At 41.6% G+C, this 20,766-nt stretch overlaps 1 protein-coding gene across 1 annotated transcript in view; it reads right to left on the bottom strand.

The window, feature by feature from the left end:
• Positions 1–606: 606 nt before the first annotated feature.
• The window catches only part of LOC126252963 (uncharacterized), a 529,370-nt gene continuing 509,210 nt past the window's right edge, over positions 607–20,766 (bottom strand). The window contains exons 6-7 of the mRNA XM_049953977.1: positions 10,825–10,961; positions 607–1,065 (exon numbers count right to left, since the gene is read on the bottom strand). Coding sequence (XP_049809934.1) covers positions 965–1,065; positions 10,825–10,961 — 238 coding nt within the window. The 3' untranslated portion in view covers positions 607–964. The remainder of the gene's footprint in view (positions 1,066–10,824; positions 10,962–20,766) is intronic.

The raw sequence follows: 20,766 nt of genomic DNA, 5'->3' as shown, positions 1-20,766 counted from the left end.
AAGAATATCTGAAATGCTTCCCTGTTCCGCCCTTTCCAATTTTGTGTTTAATCTTTAATTACTTCGTCGCCGAAGGGCGGCAAACTGATGCAGTATTTCTCCACCATTTTTGATTGAGATATCCTATGCTTCAGTACTAGCAGAACACTGTTTTACTTTAACTTAATTAATTTATTAGCTTACTGTCTGGAGCAAACAGAATAGGAAAGTGTACAGCAGACTTACGTTTCGATGACACGCTTTTTTCGAAGCGAGACTTCTGAATCATTGTGGACGAAGTCAGCACTTAGATCAATTACACAAACTTTAACTTGAGGCGGTATTGCAAAATGGATGTTAGGAAGGACAGTTACTCGTTTTATTTCATTGGTATTTAGAAAAGATGAATAGAGACCAGATGAACCGGAAATTATTTCTTGAAGCAAGAATCAGCATGGCAGTGACAAACTGAAATTTAGAGGTAATTTATGAATGTTATACAAAATATCACGTTTATTAATAAACATTATACATCGTAGATCATATTTCAAGACTCAATTATTGAAATGAACACTTTTTAGGCACCGCACTGCCTTCAACTGAATAACGTGTACTCTTCTTCATGAATTAACGTAGCAACCATGTAGCAGACGTACCAAAGGATTTGACGGTTTCCTTCCAGTGCAGTAAACACCGTTCATTCCCCAGACTGCTGTAGCCAAGCAGACCATTCCCGACTTTCTTCACTGATGACTTATGATCCCAGTGACAGCAGCACGTTTCAGATTTGGAATCGAATCTGGACGACAGCTGCACTGTGTACTCTGGTCCAGTAGCAGCCACCTTCCCTGCAACCCACGCCTATAAACAACTGAGCGCCGTCCACAGTATCATGACACAATCGAGGCCTGCAGCAGTAGTTGCGTGGCGTGGTATATTTATCGAGAACGCCGCCTTCTTCGGCTGCGACTGGAGCGGCCGGTCCTTAGCTGCAGATGCCCAGGACCAAAGCCAGCAGTAGCAGCAGACCACCACCAGTGGAGACTCGCTGGCTGTGACCCAGGTGAAGCTCCGCTGGCCGCTCTCCTGTGGAGAAGAAGACCAGATAAAGCCAACGGTAGCTGCTGTGGAAGCCAGGGCTGTGACATTGGAGGGCAGTACAGCTGCAAGATATAACTTCAGTGCTTTCGCTCAGTAAATTTTCGGACAGGATTTCGGTGGCTGACAACGTCTTCTGGAAAGAAACAGTCTACAACTACAGTGTTCAAATAATGTAAGGGAATGCAACCGGGTCACATCGTCGACGACCGTCAATATTTCGACAGGTGACCAACAGCGCATTGAGTGAGTGATGATAATACCGAACTGGCACTAAGGTCTTCGACCTTTCTGCTTTACGCAGGGAGCATTACAACAACACTGGTCATGTTTTGCGCAAATATGATCTGAAATGTGTTTTCCGATCTCCATCTAAGATTAGGACAGTTTTAGGTTCTTTTAAGGATGACCTTAATTTGGCTAAGGTGGATGTCTAGTACCTATCGCATTCCTTGCAGTTGCGGCGAATCATATATTGGTAAGACTATCAGAACCATGGAAGACTGCTGTACTGAGTTTAAGCGTCCACTGGCCATTAAAATTACTACACCACGAAGATCACGTGCTACAGACGCGAAATGTAACCGACAGGAAGAAGATGCTGTGATATTCAAATGATTAGCTTTCCAGAGCATTCACACAAGGTTGGCGCCGGTGGCGACACCGACAACGTGCTGACATGAGGAAAGTTTCCAACCGATTTCTCATACACAAACAGACGTTGACCGGCGTTGCCTGGTGAAACGTTGTTTAGATGCCTCGTGTAAGGAGGAGAAATGCTTACCATCACGTTTCCGACTTTGATAGAGGTCGGATTGTAGCCTATCACGATTGCGGACTATCGTATCGTGACGTTGCTGCTCGCGGTGGTCGAGATCCAATGACTGTTAGCGGAATATGGAATCAGTGGGTTCAGGAGGGTAATACGGAATTCCGTGCTGGATCCCAACGGCCTCGTATCACTAGTAGTCGAGATGACAGGTATCTTATCCGCATGGCTGTAACAGATCGTGTGGCGACGTCTCGATCCCTGAGTTTGCAAGACAACCATCTGCACGAACAGTTCGTCGACGTTTACAGCATCATGATGGTCGCATTCGTATTTGGCGACATCGCGGTGAACGCACATTGGAAGACTGTATTCGTCATCGCCATACTGGCGTATCACCCGGCGTGATGGTATGGGGTGCCATTGGTTACACGTCTCGGTCACCTCTTGTTCGCAATGGCGCCACTTTGAATAGTGGACGTTACATTTCCGATATGTTACGACCCGTGGCTCTACTCTTCATTCAATCCCTGCGAAACCCTACATTTCAGCAGGATAATGCAGGACCGCATGTTGCAGGTCCTTTACGAGTCTTTCTGGATACAGAAAATGTTAGACTGCTGCCCTGGCCAGCACATTCTCCAGATCTCTCACGAATTGAAAACGTCTGGTCAATGGTGGCCGAGCAACTGGCGCGTCACAATACGCCAGTCACTACTCTTGATGAACTGTGGTATCGTGTTCAAGCTGCATGGTCAGCTGTACCTGTACACGCCATCCAAGCTCTGTTTGACTCAATGCCCAGGCGTATCAAGGCCATTATTATGGCCAGAGGTGGTTGTTCTGGGTACTGATTTCTCAGGATTTATGTACCCAAATTGCGTGAAAATGTAATCACATGTCAGTTATAGTATAATATATTTGTCCAATGAATACCCGTTTATCATCTGCATTTCTTCTTGGTGTAGAAATTTTAATGGCCAGTAGTGTATTTACTTACAATAGCCGAGCAAATCGGCTGCTGGGGGACATTGTCTTAGCACCGGTAGTTCTATGGAACATAACAACAAGAAATTCCGAAATGCATTCCAGCTATTGAGATAGTGCTGTTAAGGAAGCAGCTATAATTATAGTATCAAGTAACCTTTGAAAGAAAGATTGAGGTATTTCCTTACATTCTGCGTGGAATCCTGCTGTCTTATTTGTTAAAAAACAAAGGAACATATTTAAAGCAACCTCACCAGTTGTCAGTAATTTTCGCTATCGATAACTTACGGCGCGGTCGTTTGTTGTTTGTGGTGACCCTAGCGTCTACAGTGAGTGTGTGAGCGTTTTATCGTACGGGAATTGCTGTACAGAGCTCACAGGGTGCAGTTTTGCCTTCAAAATGATAGGATGGTCACCTATCGATATATTAGCGATTGTCAATGGCGTTACCCGGCTGCCTTCCCGTAAGATAATTGAATATCGTATACGCTGGAAGAAAATCAGGTCTCACAACTATAACGTTTCAATTTTTTCAATTATTTCGTACTCGCTAGTAGTATTTACTGTGATGTTATCCGACTCTGAAGCAGTCAATCCTGCAGTAAGACAAAACTTCAAGCTTGGACCAGACGTCACCATTGCTCATAGCCACATTTCAAATCTAGCGTGTAAACACCACATGATTCTTTTGTAGTATGTGGAGTTTATACAGGGTGTCATTTTGTAAAATCGTGGCACTCCGCACAATCCCTTATGCAGCACAGTGTTTCTGCCTTGCCAGGAAAAGAAACAATGAAGAACTCAGGAAGCAGAAATGAAGTATTTCCTCATGTCAGCACGTTGTAGGTGTCACCACCGGCGCCAACCTTGTGTGAATGCTCTGGAAAGCTAATCATTTGAATATCACAGCATCTTCTTCCTGTCGGTTACATTTCGCGTCTGTAGCACGTGATCTTCGTGGTGTAGAGATTAAACAAGAAGAAATTTAAAGCAGCTGGTTGACAGAGGATAAACGGGTACCAGATGTTTTTTTAGACCCGTTTGTTCTGTTCCTCACTGCGTGTTTCGTGCTCTATCCATCTTCAGAGGACCTGATAAGCTTGTCACACACATGAAATGCTGAGTGCTACTGACAAGGAATCTCAAATCGATTCCGTATTTATGGATTTCCGGATGGCTTTTGATACTGTACCACACAAGCGGCTTGTAGTGAAATTGCGTGCTTATCGTCTCAGTTACGTGGGTGTATTCGTAATTTCTTATCAGAGAGGTGACAGTTCGTAGTAACTGACAGAAAATCATCGAGTAAAACAGAAATAATTTCTGGCGTTCCCCAAGGTAGTGTTGTAGCCCTTGTTCCTTATTTGTATAAACGATTTGGCGACCGAGCGAGGTGGAGCAGTGGTTAGACACTGGACTCGCATTCGGGAGGACGACGGTTCAATCCCGCGTCCGGCCATCCTGATTTAGGTTTTCCGTGATTTCCCTAAATTGCTCCAGGCAAATGCCGGGATGGTTCCTTTGAAAGGGCGCGGCCGACTTCCTTCCCCATCCTTCCCTAATCCGATGAGACCGATGACCTCGCTGTCTGGTCTCCTTCCCCAAACAACCCAACCCAACGATTTGGCAGACAATCTGAGTAGCTGTCTTAGGTTGTTTGCAGATGACGCTGTCGTTTATCGACTAATAACGTCATCAGAAACAAAAAAAAATTGCAAAAGGATTTAGAAAATATATCTGAATGGTGCGAAAATTGGCAGGTTGACCCTAAATAATGAAAACTGTTAGGTCATCCAAATGAGTGCTAAAAGGAATGCATTAAACTTTTGTTACACGATATATCAGTCAAATCTAAAGGCTATAAATTCAACTAAACACTTAGAAATTACAATTACGAACAACTTAAATTTGAAGGAACACATGGGAAATGTTGTGGGGAAGGCTAACCAAAGACTGCGTGTTATTGACAGGATACTTAGAAAATGTAACAGAGACAACCTACACTACGCTTGTCCGTTCTTTCTTAGAATACTGCTGCACAATGTGGGAGACAACCTACACTACGCTTGTCCGTTCTTTCTTAGAATACTGCTGCACAATGTGGGATCCTCCTAGATAGGACTAACGGAATACATAGAAAAAGTTCGAAGAAGGACATCACGTTATGTATTAGCGCGAAATATGGGAGAGAGTGTCACTGAAATGATACAGGATTTGAGGTGAATATCATTAAAACAAAGACGTTTTTCGTTGAGGCGGATTCTTCTCACTAAACTCCAATCACCAACTTTCTCCTCCGAATGTGAAAATATTTTTTTGACACCGACCTACGTAGGAAAAAACGATAACCATAATAAAATAAGGGAAATAAAAGCTCGTACGCAAAGATATAGGTGTTCGTTCTTTCCGTTATACGAGATTGGAATAATAGAGAATTGTTTTGGTTCGATGAGCCCTCTTCCTGGCACTTAAATGTAATCTGCAGAGTATCCATGTAGATATAGACAAAAATGCAGTAACAAATATACAGTTACATGGTGTACATAAAAGACAGCTGTCTAAAGCAAGCAATGTAATTGCAACATATCTGTACAAGAATCATTTTTGAGAGGCGAGACATAGCATTGTAAATAAGTGTTGAATCTAACTTTGACAAGTAAGACTAAAATCGTCAGGAGAACTCTGGCGCTAAACAAAATAGCAAAAGACAAAATAGCAAACGATAAATTAATACAATTATTCAAGTCGGGCTAGCAAATAGTTTTGTAGAAACAGCAATCAGGAACTGGGAGAAGTAGAAAGAGACGCAGATGAAAATAAAGTAGCGGTCAAACACATTTCACTATCGTCCATTGGCCCTCTTTCAGAAAAAAATAGCCGATGTCTTTAAAAGATTTAGGATTCAAGACACTTAAAAAAACTGGGAATTTATTATTTTAAAGTGTAGATGTGCAATAGGATAAATCTTGTAACGTAGGTGTCTATAAAATGAAATGTGGATCTTTCGATAAATTCTTCATTGGCCAAACTGAGGGAGTAAGATAAGGTTCAGAAAACAATAGTGCGATGTGTTGTTATTTGAAAGACGAAAGCCATCAGCTAACCACAATAGACAATTGCGTTTTCTTATTACACTCTGAAACACAAGTCAATATTTTAGATATTCTCAAGAAACATGAAATCTATAACAACAGTCGGCTAGCTCCAAATCTTGTAATTAATGAGCAAACCTCTAGATGTCTGAAGTGTTTTTTTAGTATGTTTGACGAACTACTTATGAATAAAAGATAAATAGGTAAATAAGCTGAGTTTTATCTCCCTCGATTATGTATTTTACTATCTTATTCTTATGGGTTTGTTATAAATTATCATTACAGAGAAATACTCGTCCTATCATTTTCTATCAATAAAATTATGTGTAGTTTTTCCAATTACCTATTTTATTAAAACAAATTAAGCTGTGTGTGTAAAAAATAATAAAGTCCTCGTAGATGTCTTTTTTTTCCTAACAGGTTGGCAAAAGAAGCTCTTAAAATTTATAAATAAATATATTTATTCATATGTCATTTTAACATTAAATTTGTTAATGACAAATATTTAACTGGTGATAACGCCGTAATGATGTAGTAAAGCAGCCTCACGCCATCTTTTGTTATATTGTTTTCCTAGCAGGACGTTTCTATCACTACACTGTAAGTTTTGTCCGTTTTAGATCTTCGTCTGTAGTTACTGCCATAGTTTTGTTTTAACTACATAGTTTTCCGGACGATTTTTGACTTAACTTGACAATTTTATATTTAACTCTTATTTAAAATGGTATGTGTTCAGAATGAATGGTATGTTTTCTCTATCAAATATGATTCTTCTTCAGATATGTTGCAACTTAATTGATTATTTAGGTCACCTGTGAATTATGTACACCATGTAACTTTGTATTTGTGTCTGTGTTTCTCCCAGGCCATCTGAAGATGGGCAGAGCGCGAAAAGCGTAATGAGGAATGAAATCAACTGGTCTAGAAACATCTAGTACTCATTCCTCTGCAATTATCTAGCTTTTATAAATTCGTTATAGTTTTATGATTTTGATGATCGCATACCTCTTACAAGACTTCCAGTCACATTTGTGATGAATGAGAGCTAATCGCATCGCAAGTGGAAATATAAGACTCAGCTTACATTGTAAAGAGTGTAATACGAAAAACTGAAACACGTTAGATAAAATGGTTTAATGACATTAAAGAATCGTCTATAACAGATACCTAAAAATAATGTTCAGCTACAAAGGAAATGGGAAACGTAGCAGAAAAGATAGATCACCAGAAAGAAGTTTAACAAGCTGCGGGTAAGTAGGAAGGGAGACCAATTATTGAATCATTACACGATTGCAGAGCAATCATGGAAGTAGTCCATTAAATATCTAGGAATATGATTACACAGTGTTTTTATCCGCAGATAAGGCAGATACCAATCTCAGGTACACAGGATGAATCTTCAGGAAGTTTAGTCGACCAACAAAGGTGTTTTACTAACCTCTTTTTTGGCCAATCCTACAATACTCCTAGACAGTATTGTAGGTTTGATGGAGGAAATAGAGAAGATACCAACAAGAATGAATCTCTTTACAGGTTTATTTAATGAACACAAATCTGTCAAGAATATGTTCAGTCAATGTCAGTGGCAGGCGCTATAAGAAAAGCGCTGAGCTTCACTATGTGCTTTACTGGTAGCGTAGGCCTATGTTTCTTAGAAGATATAATGAATAAATAGCTTCTCCCTACGTGTACCTCATGAAAAAACCGTGAAGGTAAAATCAGAGAGAGATCACACAGACGCTTATCAGCAATCGTTCTTAATGTGGACAATTCTCAACGGAAACAGGAAAGGGGTGGTGAGGAGGGGGGGGGGGAGGAGGAGGAGGAAATGACATTGATTTACAAAGTACTCACCGTCAAACACAGTAAGGAAAAACTCTTAGAGATTGGTCCCTCTTTGCAGGTAAATCAAGAGTTATTTGTTTTTGGAATATGTATTTCGTTTCTTTTTACTTATGAAGCATATATAAAAGTAAAAAAATGGGAACTATAAGGTGAATTGATAGATTTGGATGTAAATCTCCACGAAAAAGTTGTTTTGAAGGTCTCGTAGGCGGAAATCACGAAAAAAACCAGTTCAGAATGATAATGTCGATAAAAGTTGTCAAAACACAGAGCAAAACTATAGTATCAAAATAAGAAATTAGTAGCGCATCGAAAGAGGATGAATACAGCCGGTGTACATCTTCCATTGTAAAAGGAGGACACAGGTCTTTGGAAGGCTATAGATGCCTTTGAGACTGACAAGATTTTGTTCCAAGTCGTACCATTTCCAGTGAATGAATTTCAGAATTGGAGATCAATGCGTTTCAAAAATGCTCTGAAGTTAAAGAAAACCGTCGGTATTCTGTTCTTTATTCTCAAGTTGTTCCAAGTATCCAAGTTTTGTGCACATGAGACATTCGACTACTTAAATGCAGTGCATGAAATGTAATACAAGGCAGGCTCTACTTCACTGACAAACGTTCTGATGCGAAGAATAAACAAAGCCGAATCTCTTTAACATCTTGAAAAATGAAGTGTATTACTCCATAAGGTTGTGCGTACGTCAGATGATATATTTGCCTTTAGTTTGCACAGTTTTTCACGAGTAATATTCATCAGTAGTTTACATGATTTGAAACTTCAGTTACTCTAGTTACTCTTTTTATATATGTATGCTTAGCAATTCCAGAGTATTGAATGAGATGTTTTATATATTACAGTGTGTCCGTACAATAAACTTTTAGTGGGCTCACATCGAATACTACATCCGCCACTGCTATTTACGTTTTTGTGTCTTGGCATCAGGCAAAGATCTGGTGAACGGGAGTGAAGCTGTCAAATTTGCTTGATACATATGAGCCTGTGTAACAAGTATGGTCAAGGAGGAAAATGCAAGCACTGTCGACATAATCTGAAAATAAAGTGTATGATAACATTGCAAACGGTAGAACGCTCGTCTTTTTATCTCTCCCAGTACTTTTAATTTGTAAACTGTATGAAAATTTAAAAGTTACTATTTTACAATAATTAATCATACAGTTATGTTGCTCAATCAATGTCGACTAATTTTTTATTATGCAGAGTATTTAAAAATTTTTATTAGATAATCATGGTTTTTCATAAGGGATTTGGGTAGATAATTTGTGACTTTTCAAATGCATTTGTTTTATGACATCCATGAATTATATACAGCCTGTAACTTGATTCATATCTGACGTTTCAAAGATAGACTTTACACATTCTATACATGAGAAAAAAATGGTTATTATGAAAATCATGAGGGACTGTATACATACATACTAGTACATACTAAGGTGATAACTTTTGGCCTGAAGATGATCTTGCCAGTTGATAACATTAGAATGACTAAAGGATTCATTTAGCTCCTACCAGTGTCTGTTCCAAAAAGACTATTGTAATTTATGTATGATGTTCAGAGTTATCAATGTATAATGATGCTTTAGTACTGAATTTAATTAACTTCACTCTAATTGTATGTTTCAGTTGAAATAAGAAGCAACAAATGTGATTGTTAATGAAGTTCTTGTATATACCATAGACAGTAAGAAATTCAGATGTGAACAGAAAGCAATTATATTGAAATGGAACAAACTTAAACCGAGATGGAACATCTTTATTAATGTAACGAAGAACCATATGTGCTAGGTTCTTATCTGCAGGGCCACATTTGGGATCTATGAGACACTAAGCTGAAAGTGTAGTACAAACCACATCAAGGGAGATTTGGCGATAAATAACACAAAAAATAACATTTTAGAATTATTTTCGAATAATTAATGCAGCATTTAAGGTTTATTATTAACCAAAACAGTACCAACGCATTTTCTATAACGTGTATTACCAACGGATGGGGGTGGGGGAGTACCTTATAGCAATCAAAAAAATTAAGGAAAACAGTTTTCGTTAGTCGTTGTTAAATATTGTTAATAACATACTTTTCAAAAAGGTGTTGATATGTAGGTAGGCTCAACAATCTGAAAATATCATTTAGCTCATTCTTAAGCACATTGTTCATAACTTGTACTACCAAAGATGTGATACTTTATGACTGCCACAAAAAATTAAAGAAAAAAATAAAAGTTTCGTTAACTGTCGTTAACTTTTATTCACATCATACTTTTAAAGACATACTGATGCATAAGAAGGTTTCTGAGCCTGAACATATGAATATGACATCTGCTGTTGAATGTTACATCCAACTCAAAGACTTAAAGTTTTGGGTTAACATTTACTGAAAAATTTAAAACAGTGATGGGATGTGGTAGAAGAAATCATTAAAAACAATAAACATATTTTCTGAATTTTAAAATGTGAAGTACATACCTAGATTACAATATTTTCAAGTTGTGGGCACAAAGCGTTTTGAGTGTTAAATTTTATTAAACACCATTATACAGTTTATATTGTAAGGAATTTGTGAGATTAAAAAATCAAAAGAATTTAAATCATTGAGGCATTCACCATTATTTATTGATATCACTGTAAACAACAAGATTTTTTAAATAAAAAAGAAGCTGATGTTGTTGCCCATGCAACAATCAGTATTTCAGATATTGTAACTATTAGCATACATATTCATTAGTCAAATGAAAGTTAGAAACTGGAATGTATCAATGAAGCAAGTAAAAAAAGCATGGAGAGCTGCATCAAACCAGTCTCAGGACTGAAGACCACAACAACAACAACAACAACAACAATGAAGCAAATTTTACCTATATTAAGTTCAAATATGCACATGACCAATTTTGCTCTTATTGGTCGCAACTGTCGGCAAATTATAATTATTCCCTGTCAGCGTACTTTCCAACACGACTACTCTAAAATACGTCATATTTATAAAGCTTCATCTACCTAAAATATTTCTAATACAGAAGTCACTGTGGACGCACTCACCATCGAGCACATGCACGGTGACAGTGGCGAACTCTGATGGCGAGACGGCGCACGTGTAGTTCCCGGCGTCTCCGCTGCTGACCCGTGCCACCAGCAGAGAGCTGTGGGCGCCCGCTGGCGTCAGGTCCGTCCGCACGCTGCGCGTAAACACACACACTTAATGCACCACCTCCACATGACATTCAGGCTAGTGCCAACAACGAAAAAGAACAGTAAGTAAAATATATGCAATTAAACACCTCGCGTATGAAAGTAAAGCAGATATATCACGTACCGGTACTTCATTTAATCAAAACGTCTTCGGTCCTGGGTTCGATCCCCGCCACTGCCTAAATTTTGATAAATAATCAGCATTGGCGGCCGAAGACTTCCGGCATAAGAAGTCAGCCTCATTCTGCCAACGGCCTTGTCAAAGAGGGCGGAGGAGTGGATAGAGGTTCAGGCTACTCTCTTGTCCTAGGGGTGGGAAATTGCCCCTAAAGGCGGAAGAATCAGCAATGATCAACGACATGAGGATGCAGAAGGCAATGGAAACCACTGCATTACAGACACGTAACGTGTATCCACAGGACATGTGGCCTGTAATTGTCATGATGATCTCTCCATTGGCAAAAGATTCCGGAATAGTCCCCCATTCGGATCTCCGGGAGGGAACTGCCAAGGGGGAGGTTACCATGAGAAAAAGATAGAATAATCAACGAAAGGATAACGTTCTACGAGTCGGGGCGTGGAATGTCAGAAGCTTGAACGTGGTAGGGAAACTAGAAAATCTGAAAAGGGAAATGCAAAGGCTCAATCTAGATATAGTAGGGGTCAGTGAAGTGAAGTGGAAGGAAGACAAGGATATCTGGTCAGATGAGTATCGGGTAATATCAACAGCAGCAGAAAATGGTATAACAGGTGTAGGATTCGTTATGAATAGGAAGGTAGGGCAGAGGGTGTGTTACTGTGAACAGTTCAGTGACCGGGTTGTTCTAATCAGAATCGACAGCAGACCAACACCGACAACGATAGTTCAGGTATACATGGTGACGTCGCAAGCTGAAGATGAACAGATAGAGAAAGTGTATGAGGATATTGAAAGGGTAATGCAGTATGTAAAGGGGAACGAAAATCTAATAGTCATGGGCGACTGGAATGCAGTTGTAGGGGAAGGAGTAGAAGAAAAGGTTACAGGAGAATATGGGCTTGGGACAAGGAATGAAAGAGGAGAAAGACTAATAGAGTTCTGTAACAAGTTTCAGCTAGTAATAGCGAATACCCTGTTCAAGAATCACAAGAGGAGGAGGTATACTTGGGAAAGGCCGGGAGATACGGGAAGATTTCAATTAGATTACATCATGGTCAGACAGAGATTCCGAAATCAGATACTGGATTGTAAGGCGTACCCAGGAGCAGATATAGACTCAGATCGCAATATAGTTGTGATGAAGAGTAGGCTGAAGTTAAAGACATTAGTCAGGAAGAATCAATACGCAAAGAAGTGGGATACGGAAGTACTAAGGAATGACGAGATACGTTTGAAGTTCTCCAACTCTATAGATACAACAATAAGGAATAGCGCAGTTGGCAGTACAGTGGAAGAGGAATGGACATCTCTAAAAAGGGCCATCACAGAAGTTGGGAAGGAAAACATAGGTACAAAGAAGGTAGCTGCGAAGAAACCATGGGTAACAGAAGAAATACTTCAGTTGATTGATGAAAGGAGGAAGTACAAACATGTTCCGGGAAAATCAGGAATACAGAAATACAAGTCGCTGAGGAATGAAATAAATAGGAAGTGCTGGGAAGCTAAGACGAAATGGCTGCAGGAAAAATGTGAAGACATCGAAAAAGATATGATTGTCTGAAGGACAGACTCAGCATACAGGAAAGTCAAAACGACCTTTGGTGACATTAAAAGCAACGGTGGTAACATTAAGAGTGCAACGGAAATTCCACCGGTAAATGCAGAGGAAAGAGCAGATAGGTGTAAAGAATACATTGAAAACCTCTATGAGGGTGAAGATTTGTCTGATGTGATAAAAGAAGAAACAGAGGTCGATTTAGAAGAGATAGGGGATCCAGTATTAGAATCGGAATTTAAAAGAGCTTTGGAGGACTTACGGTCAAATAAGGCAGAAGGGATAGATAACATTCCATCAGAATTTCTAAAATCATTGGGGGAAGTGGCAACAAAACGACTATTCACGTTGGTGTGTAGAATATATGAGTCTGGCGATATACCATCTGACATTCGGAAAAGCATCATCCACACAATTCAGAAGACGGCAAGAGCTGACAAGTGCGAGAATTATCGCACAATCAGCTTAACAGCTCATGCATCGAAGCTGCTTACAATAATAATATACAGAAGAATGGAAAAGAAAATTGAGAGTGCGCTAGGTGACGATCAGTTTGGCTTTAGGAAAAGTAAAGGGACGAGAGAGGCAATTCTGACGTTACGGCTAATAATGGAAGCAAGGCTAAAGAAACATCAAGACACTTTCATAGGATTTGTCGACCTGGAAGAAGCGTTCGACAATATAAAATGGTGCAAGCTGTTCGAGAGTAGGGGTAAGCTATAGGGAGAGACGGGTCATATACAATATGGACAACAACCAAGAGGGAATAATAAGAGTGGACGATCAAGAACGAAGTGCTCGTATTAAGAAGGGTGTAAGACAAGGCTGTAGCCTTTCGACCCTACTCTTCAATCTGTACATCGAGGGAGCAATGATGGAAATAAAAGAAAGGTTCAGGAGTGGAATTAAAATACAAGGTGAAAGGATATCAATGATACGATTCGCGGATTAAATGATCTGCTGAACGGAATGAACAGTCTAATGAGTACACAGTATGGTTTGAGAGTAAATCGGAGAAAGACGAAGGTAATGAGAAGTAGTAGAAATGAGAACAGCGAGAAACTTAACATCAGGATTGATGGTCACGAAGTCAATGAAGTTAAGGAATTCTGCTACCTGGGCAGTAAAATAACCAATGACGGACGGAGCAAGGAGGACATCAAAAGCAGACTCGCTATAGCAAAAAGGCATTTCTGTCCAACAGAAGTCTACTAATATCAAATACCGGCCTTAATTTGGGGAAGAAATTTCTGAGGATGTACGTCTGGAGTACAGCATTGTATGGTAGTGAAACATGGACTGTGGGAAAACCGGAACAGAAGATAATCGAAGCATTTGAGATGTGGTGCTATGGACGAATGTTGAAAATTAGGTGGACTGATAAGGTAAGGAATGAGGAGGTTCTACGCAGAATCGGAGAGGAAAGGAATATGTGGAAAACACTGATAAGGAGAAGGGACAAGATGATAGGACATCTGCTAAGACATGAGGGAATGACTTCCATGGTAATAGAGGGAGCTGTAGAGGGCAAAAACTGTAGAGGAAGACAGAGATTGGAATACGTCAAGCAAATAATAGAGGACGTAGGTTGCAAGTGCTACTCTGAGATGAAGAGGTTAGCACTGGAAAGGAATTCGTGGCGGGCCGCATCAAACCAGTCAGTAGATTGTTGAAAAAAAAAAAAAAGTCAGGTTCGTGTGCTCCAGTGCTCCAGTGATCAAAATACACTGAGGTTACAATAGTCATGGGATTGTGATATGCACGTCCACAAATAGTGGTAGCATCGCGTACACAAGGTATGAAAGGGTCATTTGCACTCAGGCGATTCATGTGAAAAGGTTCTCGGTATTATTATGGTCACAGGAATTAACAGACTTTGAACACGGAATGATAGTTGGGGCTAGAGGCATGGAACATTCCATAAAGAAATCGTTAGGGACAATATTTCACCATACAGAGAGTCAACCGTTTGGTGAATGTGCCACATTTCAGGCATTACCCATCACCACAGACCATGCGGTGCCCCCAACGGCTTTCACTTAACGACCGAGAGCAGCGGCGTTGGCGCAGAGTTGTCAGTGGTAATAGACAAGCAGCACTAAGTGAAATAACCACAGAAATCAATGTGGGCGTATGACGACCGTATCTGTTAGGACAATGCGGTGAAATTTGGCGTTATTGGGCTGTGGCGACCCACGACTGGCGCTAGTGTCTTTCGTAACAGGACGACCTTGCCTGCAGTGCTTCTCCTGGGTTCGTGACTATGGACCCTGAACGGCTCGAAAACCGTGGCCTACTCAGATGAGTCCCGATTTCAGAGTGATGGTTGGGCTGAGTGTGGCGCAGACCCGACTAAGTAATGGACACAAGTTGTCAACAAGGCACTGAACAAGCTGATGGCGGCTCCATGATGGTATGGGCTGTGTTTATGTGGTGTGGATTGGGTCCTCAGGTCCATCTGAACCGATCATTGACCAGGAATGTTTATGTTCATTTACTTGGAGACCATCGAGTGAATGATTTGGCCACCCCGGCGGCCCGACATGAATCTCATCGAACGTTTAAGGGACGTAATCGAGAGGTCAGCTCGTGCACGACATCCTGCACCTGCAATACTTTCGGAATCATAGACGGCTATATAAGCAGCAGGGATCAGTATTTCTGCAGGGTACTTCCAATAACTTGTTGGGTCCTGGCCACGTCGAGTTACTGCACTACCCCAGGAGGTAGTCCACGACTTTTGTCTCCTCACAAGGAAACCTCCCCATCGCACCCCCCTCAGATTTAGTTATAAGTTGGCACAGTGGATAGTCCTTGAAAAACTGAACACAGATCAATCGAGAAAACAGGAAGAAGTTGTGTGGAACTCTGAAAAATTAAGCAAAATATACAAACTGAGTAATCCATGCGAACGATAAGCAACATCTGGGATAGACTCAACTCAGGAGCGCCGTGGTCCTGCGGTTAGCGTGAGCTGCTGCGGAACGAGAGGTCCTTGGTTCAAGTCTTCCTTCGAACGAAAAGTTTAATTTTTTATTTTCAGACAATTATCAAAGTTCAGGCACTCACACATGGTAAACTTCGCTCTCCAAAATTCCAGGACATTTTCAGATTTGCTTGGGCATATGCAGGATTTGACGGTCTACACACGGAAAAATTTGAAAACGTTAAATACATATGTTTTGACAGAGCACAAGGAAAAGTGAGCGACTGGGAAACTGTTGGATTCATTTGTTGCAGTTTATGTGACAAACTCTTATGTTTTCATCACTTTTTTTGGGAGTAATTATCACAACCACAAGAAAACCTAAATCGGGCGACGTAGAAGAATGTTTTTACCCATTCACCAAGTGTACAAGTTATGTGGGTCGACAACATATTCCTGTCATGTGACGCACATGCCGTCACCAGTGTCGTATAGAATATATCAGACGTGTTTTCCTGTGGAGGAATCGGTTGACCTATGACCTTGCGATCAAATGTTTTCGGTTCTCATTGAAGAGTCACGTCCTTTCGTCTACTAATCGCACGGTTTTGCGGTGCGGTCGAAAAACACAGACACTAAACTTATTACAGTGAACAGAGACGTCAATGAACGAATGGACAGATCATAACTTTGCGAAAATAAAGAAAAAATTTTCGCTCGAGGGAGACTTGAACCAAGGACCTCTCGTTCCGCAGCTGCTCACGCTAACCACGGGACCACGGCGCTCCTGCTATCAGGTTACGCATGATGTTGGCTATCTTCGTATGGACTACTCAGTTTGTATATTTTGCTTATTTTTTCATAGTTCCACACAACTTCTTCCTGTTTTCTCGATTAATCTGTGTTCAGTTTTTCAAGGCCTATCCACTGTGCCAACTTATAACGAAATCTGAGGGAGGTGCGATGGGGAGGTTCCCTTGTCAGTGTACACGTGTAAAGAGAGAAATTTGGCACTAAGAGTGTCAGTTGTCACTCGTTTGGTTATTCAACCAGCCATATTGCCTGTAACTTTTTGACTACGTTTTCCATAATGTATGAAGCAGGTATGAAAATATGAATCTTGAGTGCTTACAGGATGGCAGTATCAACGGTAGCAGTTTAGGGACCTGAGATGTGCTTGACATGTGGTGTAGTAAGTTCAGTTACTTTCAGTAAGAGTCAAAAAATTTCTACTACCATTTTAAAGTGACGACATTATGTGCACAGGTTATCAACGAACGCTATACTTACTCTCCATACGTGAGCTGCGGCTTGTAAAAACGGGATAGCGTGCTGAGAGCCCATTGTCAGTCACTAAGCAGCAAAACTTGTAGCCAGAGAGCTCCAGGGCAGTGTGGCAACGTCATGTTGGATGCAGTAAATGAGTTTACATTTTGCTACCGTTAGTTTTCTGCTGTATACCAAGAATTCAGTTCTTCTACCGAGACGACGAAATTTGTACATTACAGACGAGTTACAGTATCAGAAAACAATCCGACCTAAACTTGCTCTGCGTAATTTGTGATTCTTTAACGGTTATTTCATTCTAGAAATCTAAGAGGGCATAAAATATAGAGGATTAAGTGACATCTAGGCAGCGATTTTTCATAACGAAATAAGCGACGAAACAACAACAGATAGGTTCCGGTAACACAGTGAGCCTCTTTTGTTTCTCTCGATGGTCAGTGACGTTTGTATCGACAGTGGGACTGAATACTCCACATGTTTGGCACGTCCAGCAATTACGTAGTACAGAAAGCATTTTTAGTTACTTTTGGTTGAGTAGTAGCTTACTCTCATAGTTTTTTTGGGGGGGAAATGGATCAAAATCTGACGTCTGAGTTCTCTATAAAACTCATATCGTCAGAATGTGACTTCATTATAAACTAGAAAATTAGCTAAACACATAACCATAAAGAGAAGTAATTTATATTTCAATAAAACCCTAGTTGGTATTGAAAATTTAACTGTAAACACGTCCTTCTATACAGGAAATTCATGTACGATGGTTTGTATTTCGTTTCTCTCTTTTGCTTGAAGTATGTAATATACGTTTTTCTCCGATGAATATTCTGTTGTACATCTGACTGAAGTGACCCACACGGGCCTCCCTTGATGTTGGTGTTGGGTGCTTCTACACTCACACTCATAAATTGCATAATGTGGTGCCACACAACATGGCACTACACAAACTGGACCTAATAGCATAGGCACATAGGGAACACACACGACACAGATCTCTAAGTCCACGGTATTGGTGATAAGTTGAGAAAACCGTCCCGAAACACATGTGCTGCAAAACGCCACTATTTCCTGTGCATGTACCCCGACATCAGTATGGGATATGATCACCATGCACAAGTACACAGGCTGTACAATGGGTTGTCATACTCTGGATCAGGTGGTCGAGCAGCTACTGGCGTATAGCTTTCCATTCTTGCAACATTGCCTGTCGTAGCTCCTGAAGTGTCGTAGTGGTTTGAAGACGTGCAGCGATACGTCGACCGAGAGCATGCCAAACGTGTTCGATGGGGGTTTAGGTCCGGAGAACAGGCAGGCCACTCCGTTCGCCTGATATCTTCTGTTTCAAGGTACTCCTCCACGATGGCAGCCCGGTGGAGCGGTGCGTTATCATCCATTAAGAGGAAGGTGGGACCCACTGCACCCTTGAAATGGCGGACATACTGGTGAAAAATGACGTCCCGGTACACTTGACCTGTTACAGTTCCTCTGTCAAAGACATGCAGGGTTGTACGTGCACCAATCATAATTCCACCCCACACCATGGAACCACGACCTCCTTACAGGTCCCTTTCGAGGACATTAAGGAGTTAGTATCTCGTTCCTGGTTCACGCCAGATGAAAACCCGGCGATAATCACTGTTCAGACTACACCTGGACTCGTCCGTAAACATAACCTGGGACCACCGTTCCAATGACCATATACTGTGTTCTTGACACCAGGCTTTACGGGCTCTCCTGTGACCAGGGGTCAGTGGAATGCACCTTGCAGGTATCCGGGCGAATAAACAATGTTCAGTCGTCTGTAGACCGTGTGTCTGGAGACAACTGTTTCAGTGACTGCATTAAGGTCTCGAGCAAGGCTACGTGCAGTACTCCGTGCCCGTCTGCCTTCACTGATGGTGAGATATCGGTATTCTTGTGGTGTTGTACACTGTGGACGTCCCACACTGCAGCGCCTGGACACGGTTCCTGTCTGCTGGAATCGTTGCCATAATCTTGACATCACACTTTGTGACACGTAGGACCCATGCTAAGACCTGCTGTGTTTGACCAGCCTCCAGTCGCCCTAGTATTCTGCCCCTCATAACGTCATCAATGTGTGTTCTCTGAGCCATTTTCAACACGCAGTCACGATTAGCACGTCTGGAAACGTCTGCACGCTTACTCGCTGCACCGTACTCTGACATCCACCAACACATCTCTGCGTATGTGGACTGCTGTCAGCGCCACCGTGCGACGAGCGCAGGTCAAATGCACCGGAAGGTCATACCCCAAGGTGATTTAAGCCCGCAAACCTGCCACCAGAGCGTTGTTTCACCAAGTATCAGCATTATCCTTAATTTATGAGCATGAGTGTAATTAACGTGCAGCTACTCACAGAGGTCCAGTGTGGACTGTAATTACCGTATCACGGCGAAGCTTGGTAGATATTCTATTGCGTTAAAGCGGAACTGATTAATGACTGAAAAGATATAGTTACAATTTTTGGCCACAAGGTGCAAATCTGGCGCTGCATAGCATTTCGTCTACATCTCCGGTCCTCACATTAAAGTGCGCGAGCGGCGGTTAATAATAACATCGACATTATGCCTTTCTCTCTTTTTTTGACTTTCCTGCCAGCGACCCGTTCGTATTTCATTACATATGGAAACATTTGTATACGTATACCTTGCATTCGCAGTGCCAGATATGCACGTGGTGGCCAAAATTAGAACTAATTTTCTCCAGCGTAAATAGTTTCCGCATTAACACGTAGAATGTATACCTAGCTTCGCTGCTATACGATAATTACAGCTCAACTGGACGTGTATGAGTAATTTCACTTTAATTGTACCTACCCGATATTTTAGCGACCATGACACCTCCAGTATTGAGCACGTATGAAATATTGTATCAGTTCTGAGTAAAACTTCACAAAAATTACTACAGAATGAAATACACTGCTGGCCACCGTAAATACAACACCCTGAAGGAAGCATCCGAATCAAGTGAAATTTACACCATGAGTTTGCAGCGATGAGATATGCAACTGATTAGAATTTCAGCGCAGACGCACACCACGCGCGCCTGTGGCGCCACCTCATAGCGCCATTTAAGGCTTGGCGATTTCGACGAGTGTACGTTCGGCACGTGTGTTTACCTTGTGGTTGTTTCACAAGACGATCAGTTATGCCTCGTAGACAACAGCGAACATCGTTTGATCAAGTATCCGAGTTCGACAGAGGAAGGATAGTGGCCTACCGAGATTGTGGATTATCATACAGAGAAATCGCTAGTCGTGTTGGACGAAACCAAACAACTGTAATGCGGATATGTGACCGTTGGATGCAGGAGGGTACGACGGACCGACGTGGTCGATCGCATTCACCTCGGTGCACCACTGCACGTGCTGATAGGCAAATTGTGCGCATGGCAGTGACGGATCGCTCAGTGACATCCCGAACCATAGCACAGCACATTGCGTCTGTAACGCATCGTCCAGTGTCTGCGCGTACCATTCGACGCCGTTTACAGCAGAGTGGTCTGCCCGCAAGACGTCCATTGCTTCGTCTACCATTGACGCAGAACCACAGACGTCTCCGTCGCCAATGGTGTGATGACAGGCGGATGTGGACGGCAGAATGGAATGGCGTTGTCTTCACTGACGAGGCACGCTTCTGTCTGCATCACCACGATGGTCGGATTCGAGTGTGGAGACACCGTGGAGAGAGGATGCTGGACAGCTGCATTATGCACCGCCACACTGGTCTTGCACCGGCTATTATGGTATGGGGCGGTATTGGATACTACTCTCGCACGCCTCTAGTACGCATTGCCGGTACTTTAAATAGCCTGCGCTACATATCCGAGGTGCTGGAGCCAGTTGTCCTTCCTCACCTTTAGGGCTCT

The sequence above is a fragment of the Schistocerca nitens genome, chromosome 4 (genome assembly GCF_023898315.1).
Source record: "Schistocerca nitens isolate TAMUIC-IGC-003100 chromosome 4, iqSchNite1.1, whole genome shotgun sequence".
Taxonomy (NCBI): Eukaryota; Metazoa; Arthropoda; class Insecta; order Orthoptera; family Acrididae; genus Schistocerca; species Schistocerca nitens.
The sequence above is the reverse complement of the archived record's forward strand: the minus strand, read 5'-3'. Positions and strand labels throughout refer to the sequence as shown.